General features: G+C 55.9%; 5 protein-coding genes across 5 annotated transcripts; 2 read left to right on the top strand and 3 right to left on the bottom strand.

Moving 5' to 3' along the window:
* Nucleotides 1-747: 747 nt before the first annotated feature.
* C8A04DRAFT_10361 (uncharacterized protein) lies at nucleotides 748-5,898 on the bottom strand (the record flags this gene model as incomplete). Its single annotated transcript, XM_062776552.1, has 4 exons — nucleotides 748-985; nucleotides 1,058-4,182; nucleotides 4,247-4,451; nucleotides 4,535-5,898. 4 exons carry the CDS (start codon nucleotides 5,896-5,898, stop codon nucleotides 748-750), a joined length of 4,932 nt encoding a protein of 1,643 aa, XP_062639131.1.
* A 1,754-nt stretch (nucleotides 5,899-7,652) lies between these two features.
* On the top strand, nucleotides 7,653-8,299 carry C8A04DRAFT_26506 (protein Asterix; the record flags this gene model as incomplete). Its single annotated transcript, XM_062779946.1, has 4 exons — nucleotides 7,653-7,698; nucleotides 7,779-7,890; nucleotides 8,036-8,133; nucleotides 8,202-8,299. 4 exons carry the CDS (start codon nucleotides 7,653-7,655, stop codon nucleotides 8,297-8,299), a joined length of 354 nt encoding a protein of 117 aa, XP_062639130.1.
* Nucleotides 8,300-8,837: 538 nt separating this feature from the next.
* C8A04DRAFT_26505 (uncharacterized protein) lies at nucleotides 8,838-9,081 on the bottom strand (the record flags this gene model as incomplete). The annotated part of the gene is made up of 2 exons (XM_062779945.1): nucleotides 8,838-8,856; nucleotides 8,930-9,081. 2 exons carry the CDS (start codon nucleotides 9,079-9,081, stop codon nucleotides 8,838-8,840), a joined length of 171 nt encoding a protein of 56 aa, XP_062639129.1.
* Nucleotides 9,082-10,480: 1,399 nt separating this feature from the next.
* C8A04DRAFT_35569 (putative vacuolar amino acid transporter YPQ1) lies at nucleotides 10,481-11,787 on the bottom strand (the record flags this gene model as incomplete). The annotated part of the gene is made up of 4 exons (XM_062783219.1): nucleotides 10,481-10,742; nucleotides 10,844-11,444; nucleotides 11,523-11,622; nucleotides 11,677-11,787. The coding sequence occupies 4 exons, from the start codon at nucleotides 11,785-11,787 to the stop codon at nucleotides 10,481-10,483; spliced, it is 1,074 nt and encodes a 357-aa protein (XP_062639128.1).
* A 1,638-nt stretch (nucleotides 11,788-13,425) lies between these two features.
* Nucleotides 13,426-14,494, top strand: C8A04DRAFT_26503 (phospholipase C/P1 nuclease domain-containing protein; the record flags this gene model as incomplete). The annotated part of the gene is made up of 3 exons (XM_062779944.1): nucleotides 13,426-13,486; nucleotides 13,561-14,226; nucleotides 14,322-14,494. The coding sequence occupies 3 exons, from the start codon at nucleotides 13,426-13,428 to the stop codon at nucleotides 14,492-14,494; spliced, it is 900 nt and encodes a 299-aa protein (XP_062639127.1).
* Between the last annotated feature and the right edge of the window lie 3,416 nt (nucleotides 14,495-17,910).

Raw genomic sequence — 17,910 nt, 5'->3', positions numbered from 1 at the left:
ATTTTCGATGCTCAATCAAACTGTCTCGCTCATCCATCCACCCTTCCGTCAATCATCTACCCCCTGGGCCTCATTCATCAATCCGTTCGTCCATTACCAACCACAATATATAATTATGTACAAGCCTTGCTATGCGCAGCATCAAGAGAAAGCCAAAAACAGCGAGAGAAAGAGCCAGCGTCAAAAACATATCCCCAAAAATAATACTACTCCGTAAAGCGACCTGATGATGGATGGATGGTATCTAATCATGACTGTACTGTTGTTCAATGATAAGCGAAGCCCCCTTCTTGCAAAAAGCTCAAACCCAGACCCAGAACCCAGACCCAGACGTAAGTAAACCCCCCATTGTCCCCAAACCAGACACGCTATGCCTTGAGTATTTGCTAGATGAAATAAATAATGAGAAAAGACTATGGACCAGAAAAAAAGGAAAAAGGAGAATGGCAAGTTCGGTTCGGTTCGTGTCTTCTTCGCTCCGTCTTCCCCAGCGCCCCCGCCCACCTTCCTCGTCGTCGCCTAATACGTAAAAACACATGAATACACCTCATTCGTTGATGACATGATATGACCCCCAAAAATAGACAGAATCGATCTCGTATCCCATCTTCATTCCGTCCTTTGTTTGACTCTCCTCTTCGACTCCTTCCCCCTTTCACTCTCCTCGTCTCCAACTCTCCCCCTCTAAAAACCCCCCCTAACTCTCTCCATAACCCCCCCCCAACTCTCTCCATAACCCCCCCTCCCTCACTGCACCCTCCGCGCCTCAAACAACCCCAAACTCAACGCCGTATCATTCTCCCCCACATTCGGCGTCGGCTCATTCAACATCTCCCACCGCCGGAAATGAAACACACTGAGCCTTTCCCCCGTCTGGCTGCGATCCACCCCCCCCCACAACGACGTCGGCGTGCCCAGCAAACCGCCGGGTAGCTGTATGGCGGCCCCAGGTGTGGGCATCGTGCCGGTGGTTGGTGTGGTAGTACTGGTTGCATTAGTGGGAGTAGCAGCGGTAGTGTTGTTGGTCGTCGTTGGCCGACCATATCCGGCCAGGGACATCCCCCCCATACCCGGTTTTTCACGATGCGCAAGCATCAATGTCCCTCCGCCATCCCCACCGCCCTCTGCGGCACAGCCGCCTGAGAGGGAAGAAGAGAAACTGAATAGGTACCGCAACCGCGCATCTGACCCGGCGCAGTCCTTGACCGCGCGGACACACATCAGTCGTGCGTCTTCGGCTAGGTTGTCGACCAGTAGACAGGATAGGTCAAACACGCGGCGGCTGAGGGGCTGAGTGTCGATGCCTGTGCCTGGTAGGTGAAGGGCGTCAAGTTCCTGAAGTAGGCCGGCGCAGGCGACGAGGATCTTGGCGCGTACGTCGCTGGTGGGTTTGGAGAGATCGAAGGCGTGGGCGTGGAGGGTGATGAAGTTGAGCACCAGTGGCAGCCAGTGGGCAAGGACGGTTGTCTTGGGGTTGTTGTTCGCTTGCGTTGAAGCAGCGAAAATCTCGTCGTCGGGGTCCACAGAATCGATGATCATGGCGTCCGGACTCCGACTCTGACTCTGATCGTCGGACCGTGCAGCCAGAACCTCCCAGAGATCGACGAGCTTCTCTGCCACGGCGGGCGAGAGCTGCGGCTGACGTGACCCCTGGGGACTGCCACGCATGATGGCGTCGATCACAGAGAGGAGGTTCTCGGCCATCTGGAGATTCTGGGCGAGAGTGTCGTCCGCTCGCGGGGGGTTGCGGAAAGAGGGGAGGAGGTCGAGGAAGCGAGTCTGGGCGCGCACCTTGAGGTGCTGCGTGATCTCTGGGCTGAGACAGCTGAGCATGCCGACCCACGAGATGTTGCCCACGCTGATAGCTTTGTCCATGGCGTTCGCGAAAAGCTCGACATGGGACTGTTGCCGCTCGGTGCTCTCATGGCCAGCCTGCTCGTTGGCGCTCAAGCTCAGCGCCAGCTTTACTTGGCAAAACGGCAGGGTGAACTCGTTGGTGAGCTCCAGCACCTGGTCAAAGGAGACGCGGGGGGAGCCGTCAGCGGTAGGAACCAACAGTTTGGTCGTCACGTTGTCCATCCACCCCCCGGCCTGGGCATTCGGACTCTTGATGCCCAACAATCTGACTACGCCGGCGGCATCCCTCAAGATCAGCCGTTTAAGCAGCTCGAGGAGGTTCCGTTGCACTGATTCCGACTCCAGGGGCAACCCTTCCAAGTCGTTCTGCGCCTTGGCATACGAGTACTCGGCCGACGCAAGAAATATTAGACCGAGGACCTCCTTGGGGGATTCCCTCACGGCCTGCTCCTGGAGAATGGAAAACCGATAAACCTCATCCGTGGTCAGCAGGTCATCCAGCCGGATCGGCGCAGTAAGTAGCTGCAGTACTTCCTGCATGTATCTCGTCCGGTAAGTAATTTGCACAACCTGAGGTGTCGAGGCGGCTGTGGCCGCGGCTGCGGCAGGTGTTCGCGCGTGGGCCACGCCCTGCCCGGCGGAAAAATCCGAGGTCGTGGCCAGAATCGCCACCATATCCACACACCCAACCGACACGAGCAGCGGCAAGATGCGGAGGATGGACGGCCGGTTACCAAGCGTTCGGAGGCTCAAGAGCCACTTCACCATGAGGCCGTCAAAGTGCTGCGCGTTGAAGAGGCGCAACCGGCCCAGCAGGCTGCTGTAAGCCCGTTGCTTGTCGCTTGCTTTCGTCCAGCTGGCCTGCAAGCGCTGAACGATCGTCTGAAACAACCGCTCCATCGTGTTCCGGTCCACGCTCGAGCCGCCTGCTAGCAGCTTCTCAATCTCCTCGTGCAACTCGCCCGCATCGTCCTGCAGTCGAGCCACCATGTTGTCGGATACCGGCGAACAGGCATCCACAGGGTTCTGGCGGTCGCTAAGCGCGAGGTCTTTCCTAAGTTGCGACGCGAGCTCCTCCATACCAGGTATCCTAGGAGCAAGAGTGACGAGCGAGGCCAGAAGGGGGCGAAGGGCAAGTCCCTGTTCCTGAGCGGCCGCTCTAAGGCGTTGATGGAGACTGCGGAATAGGGGCGAGGCAACGCCCAGGGCCGAAAAGATTAGGAAATGCCGGCTGACGGTGTCGGTGATCGCAGCAAGAATCTCTACGTTCGAGTGTTTCGTGAGCATCTTGAGGATATCGCCCAAGATAGAAAAATCCTCGGCAGCCTCCAGTACGGATCGCACGGCGTAGAAAACCGAAGGCGCGATTTCCCCAGCTTGGCTACCCTCCTTCTCCATTTCCTCAACGTGCACAGCAACGTTGGCCCGGAGCCATTGGCCTAGCTCGGCTTTCAGGGAACGGTCTGCGGACGCGATCCGCTTTGTCAACTTGGGGAGCGACAAGGGCTTGAGGTCGGAAGCCTCCACCTGCATCCCTAGCGCACGCTGGAGGTGCTTGACCGCCAACTCGACGTCAGCTGCGGCGTCCGAGACACTAAACGAGGCGCGCCGTAGCACCTCGCCCCTAAGATCCCGTTGCGATGGCGTAAGGGCGTGGGTAGGGACCTCGACGAGTAAGCGGGTTGGCCCTGGCCCGTCCCTCGAGACAAGCTCCGGACTCCTCGCTCCGCCTCGGGCCATCAGCCACTGAATGTAGACTGGGACGGAGAACACCCCGGACCGAACAAGCTCGCAGACTAGGTGATACAGCATCGGTTTGCGGTCCCTCTCCTCGCAAGCGTCGGCCTCGAGAAAAGCGAGTACCGCGGTTGTCGTGTCCAGGCCTAGGGTGCGCCAGTGCTGTAGGATCCGGCTCGCGACGTAGACTTTTGCCAAACCGGGGCGATACAGCGAGGTACACCACTCGAGCAGAGCTTGGGCCAAGGCCTCCTTGTCCTTGGAAATCCCCCAACACTGCGAGGGGAGTTCGTCCGGCATGGGGGCTTGGAGCGTTCCGTCAAGCATCCGCACGAGGATGTGGCGAGCGGCCGGCTGTGAACGGTTGGCGGCCGCAGCGAGCTGTTCGTTACGCAGGCTGATGGCGCTGAAAGCGCTGTGCCTAGCTTCGTCGCCAGCGGGCAGACACGCTTTTAACGCTTCCCGATACTTGGACCATGTTGATGGGGCCACGAAGTTCTCGGGGCTGCTCAGGATCAGGGCGTTGAGGCATTGAGTTAGGTTGTCGAGCAGCGGGTGAAGGATATCTTTATCGGGGTGATTATATATCTGGGTCCTGGTAAGAAACATGCATTCTCGTAGTGTAGTAACGGACGCAAAAAATGCCACTTACTAGGTTATGGTGGCTGATGAGAGCGGCGACCAACCTGCGCCCGTACTTTCTCAGCTTCAACAAATCTTTCCAGTACAGCTGCGTCATGAGCAACCACATGGGAAGTTTTGCATCAGTGCTATTTTCAAGGTTCGAGACGAGCCACTCCGAATAGTGCTCGCGATCGAGAAGCTGCTCGGCATACAAATGTGCCGCCAGTCGGGTTCTATTGCGGTGTTAGTAGCAATTCAAAGACGGAGATGGAAGGGAGGAGGAAGGGCACGGGAGCAAGGAGTAGGGGTATCTCACGTGTAATGAACTTTGGCTTTCCAGTCATCCTGGTCAAAGGCAAAGTACACACTTTCAATGAACTGTTCGACGGAAACAGTCCAGTCCTTAATCCATCTGGTTTCGCCGCCCATAACCAAGGTGCTCACGCCCTTCCGTTTGGTTGCGCGAATCTCATTTGCTCCGACGCACTTGATCAGCCAAACAGCGCGGTCCGTAGGCACATGTTTGTTCAAACATTGCTCGAGTAAGACCTTGCCGCGGATGCCGTGAGGAATCGTCCGGCTGAGCCGGCGGAGCAGAATGGCCGGGTTCGCGAGGTCCTTTAGCCAAAGGTCTCGTTTGGTATCGGTCAGCGTGACACGTGGGGGTGGCTTGAAGGTGGAGGGGGCTGTGATTTGTCCCGTGTGCCTCCTTTGTCCCAAGATCGCCGTGAATACGGAGGAGAGCGCGCCCAGACCCGTCTTGTGCTTCAACGCCGGGAACAGGATGTTCTTAGCCGACTGTGTCTCGGCGGTAGCAAACGAGCCCTTATCATAATACCCATTCCGGATCACATTGTCGGAGAATTGGTCCTCGGGGTGATGGCCGGTCCAGGGAGAGAAGTCGGCATATCCCGTCTTTGGTGGCGGGGCAAAGCCATTCGTCCTGCTCTTCGAGTCGGCTGGTGTAGCATATCGTGGGGCCGCAGCGGGCGGTTCGACGGTGTAGGGCTTCGGACGGGTCTCTTTTTTGATCGGGTTCGGGTTCGTCGGTGGAGGGGGCATCCCGCGGCGTGGGTTGCTCGCGACAAAAGGGGGCGGCCGGCAAGGCATGGGGAACGGGACATCCTCCTCGACGCTCAACGGGTGAGCCGAGAGATGTGGACTCATATCTCCTAGGTCAGATGAGTCGGTGTGGGGGATGATTCGCGAGGGCGTAAAAGGCTTCGACGATTCGACGGTGTTCGGGGACTCGGTGGCCAGTGTGTGCGTTACGAAAGAGTCGGTGGCATCGCGAGATAACTCTAGTTTGAGGCGTGAGCCGGCCCGGCGTTGGACGCCGTGTCGAGGGGCCGCGCCATCAGCGGAGTCGACCGGGGGGAAGTCGTAGAGCGCAGAGATAGCGGCGTCTTTGCGTATGGGAGAGGGTGGTGGGAATTGCTGCGACTGCGATTGCTGTTGTGTCTGTGATTGCTGTTGCTGAATGTGTTGTTGTTGTAGTTGCTGTTGTTGTTGCGGGTGCTGCTGTTGCTGCTGTTTTTGCTGCTGTTTCTGCGGCTGCTGCTGATGTTGCGAAAGGGCGCGCTGATGGGCGGCGGCCGGGCGCTGCGACAGAGTCGGCCCGCTCAGCTTGTGCTGGGGCGGCGGTCGCTGCTGCACGCCCAAGGGGGGCCGGGAGGTCATCGCAGAGCAAGGAGCGACTGCGCCATGCCGCACGATGTTGTTGATGGATGATGGGAATCCCCCAGCGTGCTCGGTAAAGATCGAAGGATGTCGGAAGCAATGGCGATTTGATGCGATCGGATGGAATGGGATGTGGTCGGAGCGCCCGCCCGAACGGACCAGCGACCCCTGTAGCAGGCGAGATGCTCGGCTGCCCGGGCTGGGCTTGGTCGCTAGTGACAGGGAGGCCCCGTGTAATGTAAAGTTACGCCCGCCCTCGGATGGCAACAGCGGCTGACTGCGCTGCTTGATTCATGCCCGAATTGCAAGTCGTGCGAGAAGAGAAAATGACAGCAGATTCTAGTATCGGCAACGGGCTGCAAGAATAATGTACGACGGTCCTCGACACTGCGGTCCCATGTCTCGTACGACCGCTTCAAACTTGTGGTTTTGGCCGATAAAAGTGGTCAGCCGGGAGGTCCCGTCGGATGGCCTGTCCTGGAGAGGAGGTCGGTAAAGTTAAAGTTAAATACCTGGGGAAGGTCAGGTAATCAGGCAGGTAATATTTCCATCCAGGGACAGCTCGCTCATGGGACTGGCTTGGGCCGGGCTGCTTCTCGCGGGACCCACAACCGCTTCGGCGATGGTGTGCACGCTGTTTCCCCAAATTGGCCGACATCGAGCCTTGGGTTGGTATGGACAAGGGGGCAATGCAACGGTGCTGCCAACCCACTCACCTGCACACAGTGCTCCCGCAAGTGGGGGGAGGTGAGCGGGAGACCTGATCTTCAACGGGAGCGGTTGGTAGGGACGGCTCGGAAACGGCAGATGGGCTCGACAGCGACAGGCGTTCATTTTTTTCCATGTTGTGCCGCTCTGCCCATCTTCGCCTTCAAGAACGCAGCGACGTCTCGTGTCTCCATTCCGGATCCGAGCGCTGTGGTTTCGAAAGAAACGCCGGAGGATACCGCAGGTCTTTTGGCAGCGCCCCTCTCCGGCCCGTCGGGGCTTACCGCTGTCGGCCAGTAGACGTTGCGGTTCGCTGCTGATGCGACAGGAGTTGGTAATCCACGGCTCAGCTGCCACTCATCGTGATTATTGCAGCAGTCAGCGGGCTTGGAGAAAAGGCCGCGGCGGGATGTCAACACCCCCCTTTGATCGGCAGCTCATGGGGCAAACGATGAAAAATCACGCGAAACTTGAATGGTTGGGCATCTCCGTGCGACAGCTCCAAGAGGTTGTCTCCCCGCATTCGTGCATGTGTGAGATCGCAAAGCTTGCCGCCTGTGATATCGTGAGATGTGAGTATTTCGTAATGGAACAGGGCGCTTTACATGGTAACAACGGATCCATATCCTGGCGACTCTGTCCTGCACAGGATGGTTGAACTTCGGCCGTCGGTAAATTCGGACTACGGCGGTTACTAGAGCCCGGAACCCACAGTATATGCCCGAATTATCTTGAAAATCAGCAGCAATAGGTACCTATTTACACATCGGTCAGATCTTCGTCCTTGGGCAAAACTTTCCCATTGCGCGCGACATATCAAGAAGTGAGAGCGACCGGCCAGGGTGGGCCTCCATCAGTGGAGGGACCCCTGTCCTCCGCATGGAAGCTCTTCCGAACGCCCGGGGCCAAGCAGACCTTCGAACGGCTGGAGCGCCAAGGATGTCTGAACTCGAGCCCACGCCGAAAACACGTCGCTCTCGCCATCCCTATTCAACACCCGACCATCAAGCGTTTAGTTTCGCATCGACGCCACTAACTCAGACGCCATGGACTCTACTACCAAGGAGAAGGATATGAGGCAGCCGGACTTGAGTAAGTGACAGAAAGAGACCCTGCCTGTCTCTAGCGGTCTTCGTTCGAGGCATCCACTGATCATGATCACGCGTCCACAGTCATTCCGTACCAAGAACCGGCCGCCAAAGGCGACAATGTCGAATTCCAATCCACAATCTCCTCCACTCTTCCAATGGCTGCCATTTTCCTGCGGAACAAGTACATCGGGTGGTGAGCTTACCCCAACTGGTTCCATCATCCTGCGATGCGATGCGCCTTCTCTTCCCATAACCCAACAAAACTCTCTGGCTCCGCCGACCGAATCATACTATGCGCCACAATGATAAGCACGATGATCTGACACCATATCTTTCAGGGCGGCCGTCGTTTTTAGCATCCAAAGCTGGCTAGGAGAAAGCGAAGAGACCAAGAAGAGCAGCAGCACGCCAGGCTACTTCAATGTCGGCATGTCATGTAAGGCGCCTCTTGCCCACAACTCCACCCATGTATCATTCCATCTAACCGAACATGTTTTCCTCCAGTGGTATCCTTGATCGTGACCTACCTTCCTATCTTCCTCCCACAGCCCGGCGCAAAGCAGGGCAGCCCAACTGGCGTCCCGGCCCCACTCCCAGCATAACCTGCGAGAAGCTATGAACCGAAAGGAGGCCACCAAAAGATGTACTAGCTGATGTATGATTGTGGGCGTTGTTGTGAATGGATAATGGCGCTGGTGAGTGGTACGAATATACCTAATAAACACCTAATATGAATACTTCATGTCCACAACTTCTTCCAGCATGTTGTGAACCTCAACCAACACATGCGTCTTCGGAAGCTCCAACCCAGTTTCGATGTGCTGCATTCAAAGAAGAGACGTCTCCATCCGTTAGCCATCGGCCAAGTGGCTCGATGACACAAGTATTATTGATGCGCTTGGGTATTATGTAAAAGAAGAGAACTCGCCGCAACCTCACACCATCGCCCCCAAGCCTAACATCCAAGATCTCCCGTCGCCGCCTGTTTCTCTTGCTCCGATGAATACCAGTTGGCCGGCGCAGACAACGGCTAGTTCATTCGTGGGTCGCTCGCAGCTTCAACCCTCGAGTTTCGCTGTTTTACTAGTGGTCCATGGCGCTACCCAAGCTTGGTGGTGGAACGCGCGAAGCGAGATGCACTCAACTCGTTCGGAGCGGCCTGTTGGAAAGTTAGTCGTCATAATCCGATAATGCCTCCAAGACATATCCGTGGTGGAACGGTGAGAACGTACCCGCACCCCTGAGGTGTAGTCACGCCAAAGAAACAGTCGTCGCCAGTTTTGGGAACGACTTGGTCCGGCCGGATGGGTGTACGGACGACGCCGGCGCTGACAAGCGAGAGGCACAGCGAAAGCGTGACAGCGGCGAAAGCAACGAGCCTCATGTTGACTAGTGGGGATCGTTGCCTTTGGGAAATTATAGGTCAAGCCTTAATGACTAAATTATCGGTCCGCCAGGGAAGAAAATACAAAATAAGAGAAAATGAAGGTATTCAGAACCGGCTGTCGTATTATGAAGAGAAGTGAAGAGGAGAGATAGAAGAGTTACTAGAACCACCAGTCAACCACCAATAGACCCAAACAAACCAAGGACGAAAATGAAGAGAAGAAGGGGAAACCCAATCAATGGTAGGGGACTGGTCGACAGGAAGCGCCGAGTCGCAAACCTGGGCGGCAAAAAAAAGGCCTTTTCGTCGCATCTTTGAAACCCGCCGCTGAGACGCCTTGGGGGTGTCTGGGGGCGGCCGGGGCCGCAACTGGAACCCCCAAAAGTCCCCCGTTTCAGTCTTTAGAACCAGCGCATATTAAGAGAGAAAGATATTTCTCACAGAAACCAATCTGGACTTTGGTTCGAGAAGCATCAAGTTCCCGAAATCGCGCTGATACAGACAGTTCAGCAGAACCACTTCAACAACTTGCGCTCGCAAGGCGAACTGTGAAGTTCAACAGTGTGGGTCGCTTCTCAACGAGGCCCGCCTGACAAAGGACGGGCCGAGCGCTTCTCAGACACTTTTTGTCTTGGCAGGGATCGGTCTGCCAAGACGGCTCCGGGTGAGTGAGACAGAGACAACCACGGGACCGTTGAATCGCGAATTGTGGTCTGATACGAGGACCTAAATGAGCGAGGACGCAGAGGATGAGCCCTGGTACGCAAAGAGGAATTTTAACAACATTCTAGAGCAGAAGTCTCCCACCGTCTTCTCTCTCCAAACTGACGACCTGGTTCCCAAAAATAGCTCCCAGATTCTTTGTCTCACGTGTCAAGCTTAGGTCAAGTTTATGCTAGGCCGGCTCGAGTTGAACTGGAAAGTAACTAACCACCAACATGGGCGATATTCCACCAAGGCAGTGGATAATCCTAAATTCTATGCCTTTCTCCTTTTTAAGTCTTTAGCCAACCATGACGAGGATCGGACGCCCACGACTACGAAAAGCCAACTTCACACCACTTCCAAAGAGCACCTCACATGGTCACAAAGTATGGGAAAGAAAGTCGTTACAAGCTCCGCACGGGGAAGCCATTTCCAACGATGTAGATTATGATCCAAAGACGCCTTTAGAAAGACAATCTGGCCTTAACGCCTCAAAAAATGCGCCCGACATATAACCATGAATGTCATTTCCTCCATCACATGCATTAACCCATGATGCTTACGAACCAGAACCGTATTAAGGCCAACCTCGGTCAGCCCTTGAACCTCGAACTTAGTGATGCTCGAGAAACCCAATGCAACCCCAAAACAACGTCTACTCTCCAGTAGGAAACAAAAAAGGAATCGTTGATCACGGAGTCGCGCCAGACTTAGGCTGCCTCTCCGGTGAGTATATCCGGAATTGAACGAAAATGATGCAGTCCTCCACGATGGTGCCGAGCGACCCGAGGAGCCAAGGCACCGCGCGGAGGAAGTAGTCGCGCTCCTGCGAGTAGGAGATGACGCTGGCGCCGTAGGTGAAGTTGCCAGTGAGCGAGAGCAGGAAGAAGAGTAGGGAGAGGCCTTCGCAAGATTTGGAGTGGTAGTTTTTGATGATTTGGGGGATGCGGGCGCTGTCAGAAGACACAGGTTAGTTCATCCTTAGTTTACTCTCCCCCGCTGTCGCGGAACCGGGGCCGGCATGTGAAGAACGCAAAAAGAAGGGGGGACATACAAGAGATAACAGACGGCACTGGCCCACCCCAGCACCATTCCCACCACGGCCAAGGGATCCTCAACGGCAGGTTCCCCATCACCATCCCCGGGCGCCGGCACATCCCACGCGCCCATCTTGTAGCTCACAAACCACCCCGCCGCGCCCACCACCCATATAGCAATCAAGCTGACAGCGTTGTGTAACCACGGTTGGCTGTCGGGAGTGTCGTCCTCGCCTGTGATGATACGCGACAGCGGGTCAGTAAGACCGCTGCTGTCGCGCCGGCGAACTTCGTGGCGGCGGTGGGAACCGGGAAGGTCTCCGTTTGTGTTGGCACTGCCGGCGCCATTGGGCAGGAGGGGGTCGGATTCAGTCGCGGAGGCCGCTGCTGGATGGGAACTGGTCGCGTTAAGGTTATCGTCCGCCGCGTCGACGGTGGAACGGGCGTGGTGATGGTGATGGTGATGATGGTGATGCGATTCGCGTCGGGCGGCCGCGGCACGGCGCCGGGCGTTGAGGGTGTTGTAGTATGTGCATTGGCTAATTAGGATGATGTCGGCGATGCAGAAGTAGGACGCAAGCGCGATCGTGGACGGGGCAAGGCTCGTGAAGAGGGCGCCTGCACGGGGTTTTAGTACATCAATGACTACAGGATAGAAATAGCATTGCCCTAGCGGGAGGGTTCCGGGCAACGGACCAGAGAGGTTGCAAATATCACCAAGGAGCCATATGAAAAGAAACTTCATTGATAACGCTTCGGCGCTTTTGGCTTTGTAGTTCGCGATAAGTTGCGGGAGCTGTAGCTCTGTTAGCACGTACTCCCGCTCCCATATAAGTTTTCATTGGCATACCAGAAGACATATCCAGGCCACCATGCTGACGCTGCCGAAGACACCTGAGAGCGCCTCCCCAACCCTCGGCCCACGATGGGCATCGAGGTTGGCGGCAGCAAATGTTTGCATAGCGGGAGAAGTAGTCTGACAATAGGAAGATGGAGGCCCAAGTATCAAATTAAATTCATCCCACGATGAGGTCCGGCGTTTCCTCGAGCGATTTCGTCGCGCCGGGCGGATATCAAGAGTTGTGTGACGCAGAGGGAAGCTTTTGGTGTTGGAGATCCACACCTTGTCGAGCGGGAATCGGCCGGTGAAGTCACCAATCCACCAAGCCCCTTCCGAGCCTTGCCCGTGCCGAGACCCCTTATCGTGGGTCCCCAGATCTGCGCGGAGACAGCTCAGCACCAACCCAGAATGGGAAGCTCAGCAGATCCTCTCGCCTCGCGCAGCTGGGCGCATGGGCACGTTCAGTGGCTGGTGTTGAGAATCCCGTTTGGATAAGCGCAATGCAGTGAAATGCAGCTGCCCACCCAACTTGCCAGCCAAGCAAGCCAGCCGCGATTCTCTGCATGCAGCCTGCAGGGCGGGGGCAATATGTGTGATAAAGTCAGCGACCGAGTGAGCGACAAAGCCCCCCGCATTCAGAATCCCGATCAGTGGGTCAGGTCTTGTGGGGGTTTTCGAGCCAGTCACGCGCTGCGGATTACGCTCCCGCTCATGGGGACCTTGGGAGCTTGGCTTCGGACTCAAAGATAACTGTATCTCCCAAAAGAATCATTGGGTTGTACAGCAGATGCAAGAGAGCCAAAATGAGAAATTAGAGAGATATTATCTTCTCTCCCAATATTAGATGTACAAAATGTGCTTTGATGCTTTTTGTCTCGGGCTAAATTCAATCTGAACTGCCCGTGGACCAATGCTCATGATCGTCTGGCGCCCAGTGCAACGTTAGGCCTTAGGACGACCTTCGACTCGAGAAACAATGGGGACCAGGATTTAACGAACGTGACTGGGCCTATATAGGCAGGACACTTGACTTCCATGTTGGAGTCCTAGCTGTCGCACCTAGAATGTGAGATTCCGCTTTCTGCCTGGCGATAGAAAACACTTCCCCCCTTCCGTGTGTCGCCCTCTCAGCGCACGAGACTGAATATAATGACTCAGTAAGCGAATACCCGGGAATCATCCCATGACTAGGTAGAACCGGCGAAGGCCGTCGTTTCGAGGAGCGACGCTCTCATTCTCAATGTCAAAATGTCAAACGTAACTACAATCTGGTTCAGCTCTGCCAAAAGCAACCGAAAAACATAGGATCTAGAGAAAATCAGGGCCGCCTTCTTTGATACATGCTATTTTCTCTTCTCTGTTTTCGGGAACGGCGGATGTACTGTGGTAATGGAGTTTGTAGGGAGTCCATGGTAGCTATCGAGCTATCCCCTGCGCACCCGTCGCTTCAGCACGTGGAGCTTTCCGCAGTTTCCGCGAGATTGATTGGCCCGTCTGTTCCCCCAGCAACCGCTCTGAGAGCGGCCCGCAAGCGATCCGATCCCAACATCCATCACCACTAGGCTGCGCATCAGCCCTGCCGGTCCTGGCAGCTGACCACCGGGATCAGTGGTCGTGGAGGGTTCGGGAGACTACGAACCTTGCGCTTCTTTTTTCTTTCTCCATCTGCTTTGCTGTCTTCTAAGATTACTTCCGCATTCAAAAGCTCTCGAGGAAACCCCGAAGACACAGTTGAGACCGAGGCGATCATAAGCGGACATGAAGGCGTCATCTTTTATCATTGGGGCCGCAGCCGTGCCTGGAGCACTGGCGTGGGGCGGTATGCACACCCGCCCAGGACCTCATTCTCTATCAGACGGTTCCCATCTGACCAGACGGGCGTGACGTCAACAGGTTTCGGACATATCACCGTCGGCTACATAGCGAGCAACTTCGTCTCGCCGTCGACTACCACCTACCTTCAGACCCTCCTGCGCAACGACACGAGCGATTACCTTGCCGGCGTGGCCACCTGGGCCGACTCCATCCGGTACACCAAGTGGGGGCGGTTCACGTCCGACTTCCACTTCATCGACGCCAAGGACTCGCCGCCACAGTACTGCGGCGTCGACTTCGATCGCGACTGCAAAAAGGACCGCGGCTGCGTCGTCAGCGCCCTGCACAACTACACGACGCGCCTACTCGATACCGACCTGCGCGCTTCGGAGCGCGCCATCGCCGCCAAGTTCATCATCCACTTCATCGGCGACATACACCAGCCGCTACACACGGAGAATGTCGAGCGCGGTGGCAACGGCATCCACGTACTGTTCGACGGCCGCAACTACAACCTGCACCATGTGTGGGACACGAGCATTGCCGAGAAGCTTGTCGGTGGCGTGCGCCGTCGCGGGCCGTACCCGGAGGCCAAACGCTGGGCCGACGAGTTGACTCATGAGATCAATGAGGGCAAATACGCATCAGAGAGCATCGAGTGGGTGAGGTCGGCCAACTTGTCGGATCCGATTGCTACAGCGATGTCCTGGGCGAGGATAGGGAACGCATACGTCTGCACACATGGTATGTCTTGCCGAACTTCTTTTCGTTGGTATAAAAGGGGGAAGAAAGGGACAGGCTACTAATGGATAAATTGATCTGTGGCTAACATAGCGCAGTCCTACCCGAGGGCCCCGACGCCATCAGAGGCCAGGAGCTCGGGTCAGACTACTACGAGGCGGCCGCGCCGATAATCGAGGTGCAGGTTGCGCGGGCGGGATTCCGCTTGGCTGCTTGGCTGGACCTGATCGTCACGAGCCTCAAGACTCAAGAAGCGCCGGGCGATCTTTAGTCGGGTGCCGATAATTATGTTTTCCCATCGTTTCTTGTTTGGAAATAGCCTGTTATTCTCCCCCATGTAAATCGAATGATGGGAAAAGGGAAGTAAAGCTGATCCCGCGGGCTACGGCAGCTGGAGTGCGACGTCATAGCATTTCATTTTCACTCTTAGTCCTCCATAACCTCTTGGAACAGTTCACGTCTTCAAAAGTCTTCCGGGAGAAAGTCAAGTAACCCATCTAGAAAGGATCACCGCCGATGATCCGCGCACAAACAGAGCTGGGCACTGAACTACAGATGGGAAACGTTGCGGGAGGGAGAGGGCGTGTGTGTTGCGCGGCTCCAGAAAGGAAGAAGACACGCCCGTGTATGATCTTCCCGTCGAGGGCTGGCGATCTGCCATGCGATGCCAAGCTTTACTCACGCCATCATTCCGCTCTCCAGTACGCCCCAAGTCTTCGGCAAGGACGGCGTGAGTTCCACACGACCGAAAATCCCCTGAAGCGGGCAAGGAAAATAGAGGGGAGTTACAACTTGCCCCCGTTTCGTTCCGCCGATCGATGGTCACGGGTCGACGACAGCTAAGACAAGAAGAGTCAGGGCGCCCTTCGTAAGAACAATGCATGGATGCGAGAATACAAAGAGTCCATCAGTTGAGATTGGGCCTGGTTTGGCAACGTGCCGAGTGTGCCGATGTAGGGTATCACTGCCGTTCTCCTTACCCCGAACGATTTCACTTTGGTGTTTAGAGCAAATTAAAGGTTGGTTCCGACAACAAGCTGCGTCGTTTCAACGCAAAAGCGAACAGTCGGACTCTGCTTGACTTAGTTAGGCGGTTGAGGGGGGGGGAGGAGGGTTAAGGAGAACAGAATCCCTCGTCTCATGATGCGCAGGGGTTCGCCTCGGTAACTTCGCCGCTTGGCGCTTTGCAGCCACACGGCCATGTCCCGAGTCGTGCAAGCTTCAATCTTTAAGAGCCCCGTGTTTCTCGAGTCAAACGTGGCGCTAAGTGACTTGTTAGAGACGAAAAAGGAGCAACCGACCGAGTGATCCCCCTTTTTTATCATAGGCGAGGTGGAGGTTGGGGATTGGGGAGGATGGGATGAAAACGTGGTGTTTGAAACTAGAGTTGGCCGTTATTACAACAATGAATGTATTTTCGTATCCAAATATAAAGGGCCCGCTACGGGCTTGCCTTGTGGTCACTTGGTTTGAATTCATCCAAAATACAGCCCCGTGTAAACGGTATGATGGAACCATCTTTCTCTCGATAGAATACTGCGGCCAGGCAATGTCATTTTTTGACACTGTGGTGCGTACCTTAGGAATCGGAACGAAGTTGGACATCGACTCCGAAAGAGCGTCGACCCCTTGCTTGACCTTCTCATGGTAACATTTCGACTCCGAAACTAGGTCGGTGGAAGTGGAGGAACTGCCAGGGCTGCCAGGGAATGTGAGCAAGCCCAGCCCGAGAGGTTGGGTTTGATGGGTTGAGGGGACCCTGGCCGCCACGCCCCTTCCATGCAACCTTATTCCATCTCCATCCAAACCGCACGGGGATGATGCTCCAAGAATGAGAGGGTTCGAAACTTCAATCCCATGGAGAGTAAACAATCTATCGCAGAAGGGTACCGTAAGGAACAGGTATCGTGTTCGGCCGAGGTGTCGAGAGCGGACGAGTCCCTCTTTTCCACCAGAAGTCAGCGGGCCACGATTAACCCCCGGCCAAACCCGGCCCGTATTTCGGGCTGCCGATCTACCGGCTTCAACGGGGATTGTGTGGCTGAAATTTGTATTCTGTGTGTACCAAACATGGGATCGTGCGTCGCCGATAGACGCTACCTAGTTAGTTAGAAAAGCACGAGCTAGAACGCAGGCCGAAAGTCGTCCCTACATAACGCGGGCCCTTTGATAGTTTGACACGGAAAGCGGCAGCCGGCGCTAACGCAAGGCCAGCGACAGCGGAGATCGTATCCTGTTGGGGAATTTTTTTCAAGTCAGTCGTTAAAGTTTGCCATTCCTCAAATGCACAAGGAACCTTCACCACAAAGGCCAGGGTTCGTTGGTCAACGATGGACGATGGCGGGCAAGCGGGCGGCTGCTGAAGGGGAGTCGCTGGATGACCGCGGGGTCGAGAATCGAGAATCACCCTGAAGAGACCCCTTGTGGGGAACGACCCACTAGCGGATAGCGTCAATGCACGCTCGCTTGCGCTTCATCCCGAAACTTCAGCTGCACGATCGCCCTGACCCCTGGTTGTTGATTGGCCCCAGCGACCACGAGCAGGGTCCACCAACAAGCCTCTGGCACAGGAGCCGCCTCAACTTCACTCCAACAACCCAGCCCAGCCCTGTATGCCGCCGAGCAATGGCAATACGGGCGTAGCGCGCTGGGCTGCCGCGGAGTCCCGTCTGCAAGTGTAGACTCACTACCTAGGCATCTCGTCTCATGTCGATGTGCCGGTGGCCAATTTTCTCGTCTTTTCCCCCTTGGCCCCGCCGACCGTCAAGCAGACCAGGCCGTCACCCAGGTATGCCCTTCCGGGAGCATCAACGGGATCAACGAGCAAGTTCAGACTGGTGGCCATTCGATATGGTCCGCCGTTGAAGATTCTTCTGATGTGCATCTGCAATTCGCCGTGCCTGTGCACCCGGTCTCAAGTGCAAAGCGTACTTTCCCTCGTTTCTCGAGGGCACATCCAATGTGCCCCTTCTTCGTGGATGCCCAATAAGGAAAGATCCATGGATCGTACGGGAAGGTGCCCCTGCCGTCCCATCTTCCAACCTAAAAAAACGTCTTGTCTGGGACGTCTTGGGCTAGGAAAGGACCCTGTTGCACCTTCCCCGTGTTCCTCCGTCTGTCGGACGATTCTAGCTGGCCGCCTACCCTCCTGCATCGACGTCCCATGCGCCGTGTTTTGGGACCGTGGGGCCGCACACACCAGATTCTTTTCTCCGGACCTCCTGCCGTCCATCCCGGTACCTATCTCTCTGAGTTCCTGGCGGTGACCCTAGCTCGAAGACGGGGCAGCCCTTCGGAAGAGATTGAAACCGCTTGGCTTGCAGGCACATGAGAAACACTGGCTTGGCGTTCTCGTCAGATCGCTGTCGCAGCACACTCCCTGTTCCCACTCGCGCGGCTCGTCTGTATAACACCCCATGCGGGCCCCCAAGACTCGTTCCTTGGCTTTCTTCTTCTTTTACCATGTCCCGTTCTACTTCGTGGTGGTAGTTGTTTCGTCCTTCCTGTCTTCTTTTCTTTCCATCTTTCCATTCGTTCCTTTCTTTGGACGTGGGTTGTACTTGTACATACCAACCCAACTTTGCAGGCACCAGCTGCCGCATATCACTCCTTTTAGCTTCACTTTTTCGCTTCTGACGGTCTGGAACCATCTTTCGATTCAGCGATCAGCTCCCACGGAGCTTAGTA

Source organism: Dichotomopilus funicola (assembly GCF_033296635.1).
Source record: "Dichotomopilus funicola strain CBS 141.50 unplaced genomic scaffold C8A04scaffold_13, whole genome shotgun sequence".
Taxonomy (NCBI): Eukaryota; Fungi; Ascomycota; class Sordariomycetes; order Sordariales; family Chaetomiaceae; genus Dichotomopilus; species Dichotomopilus funicola.
This window is presented reverse-complemented; position numbering and strand designations above follow the sequence as displayed.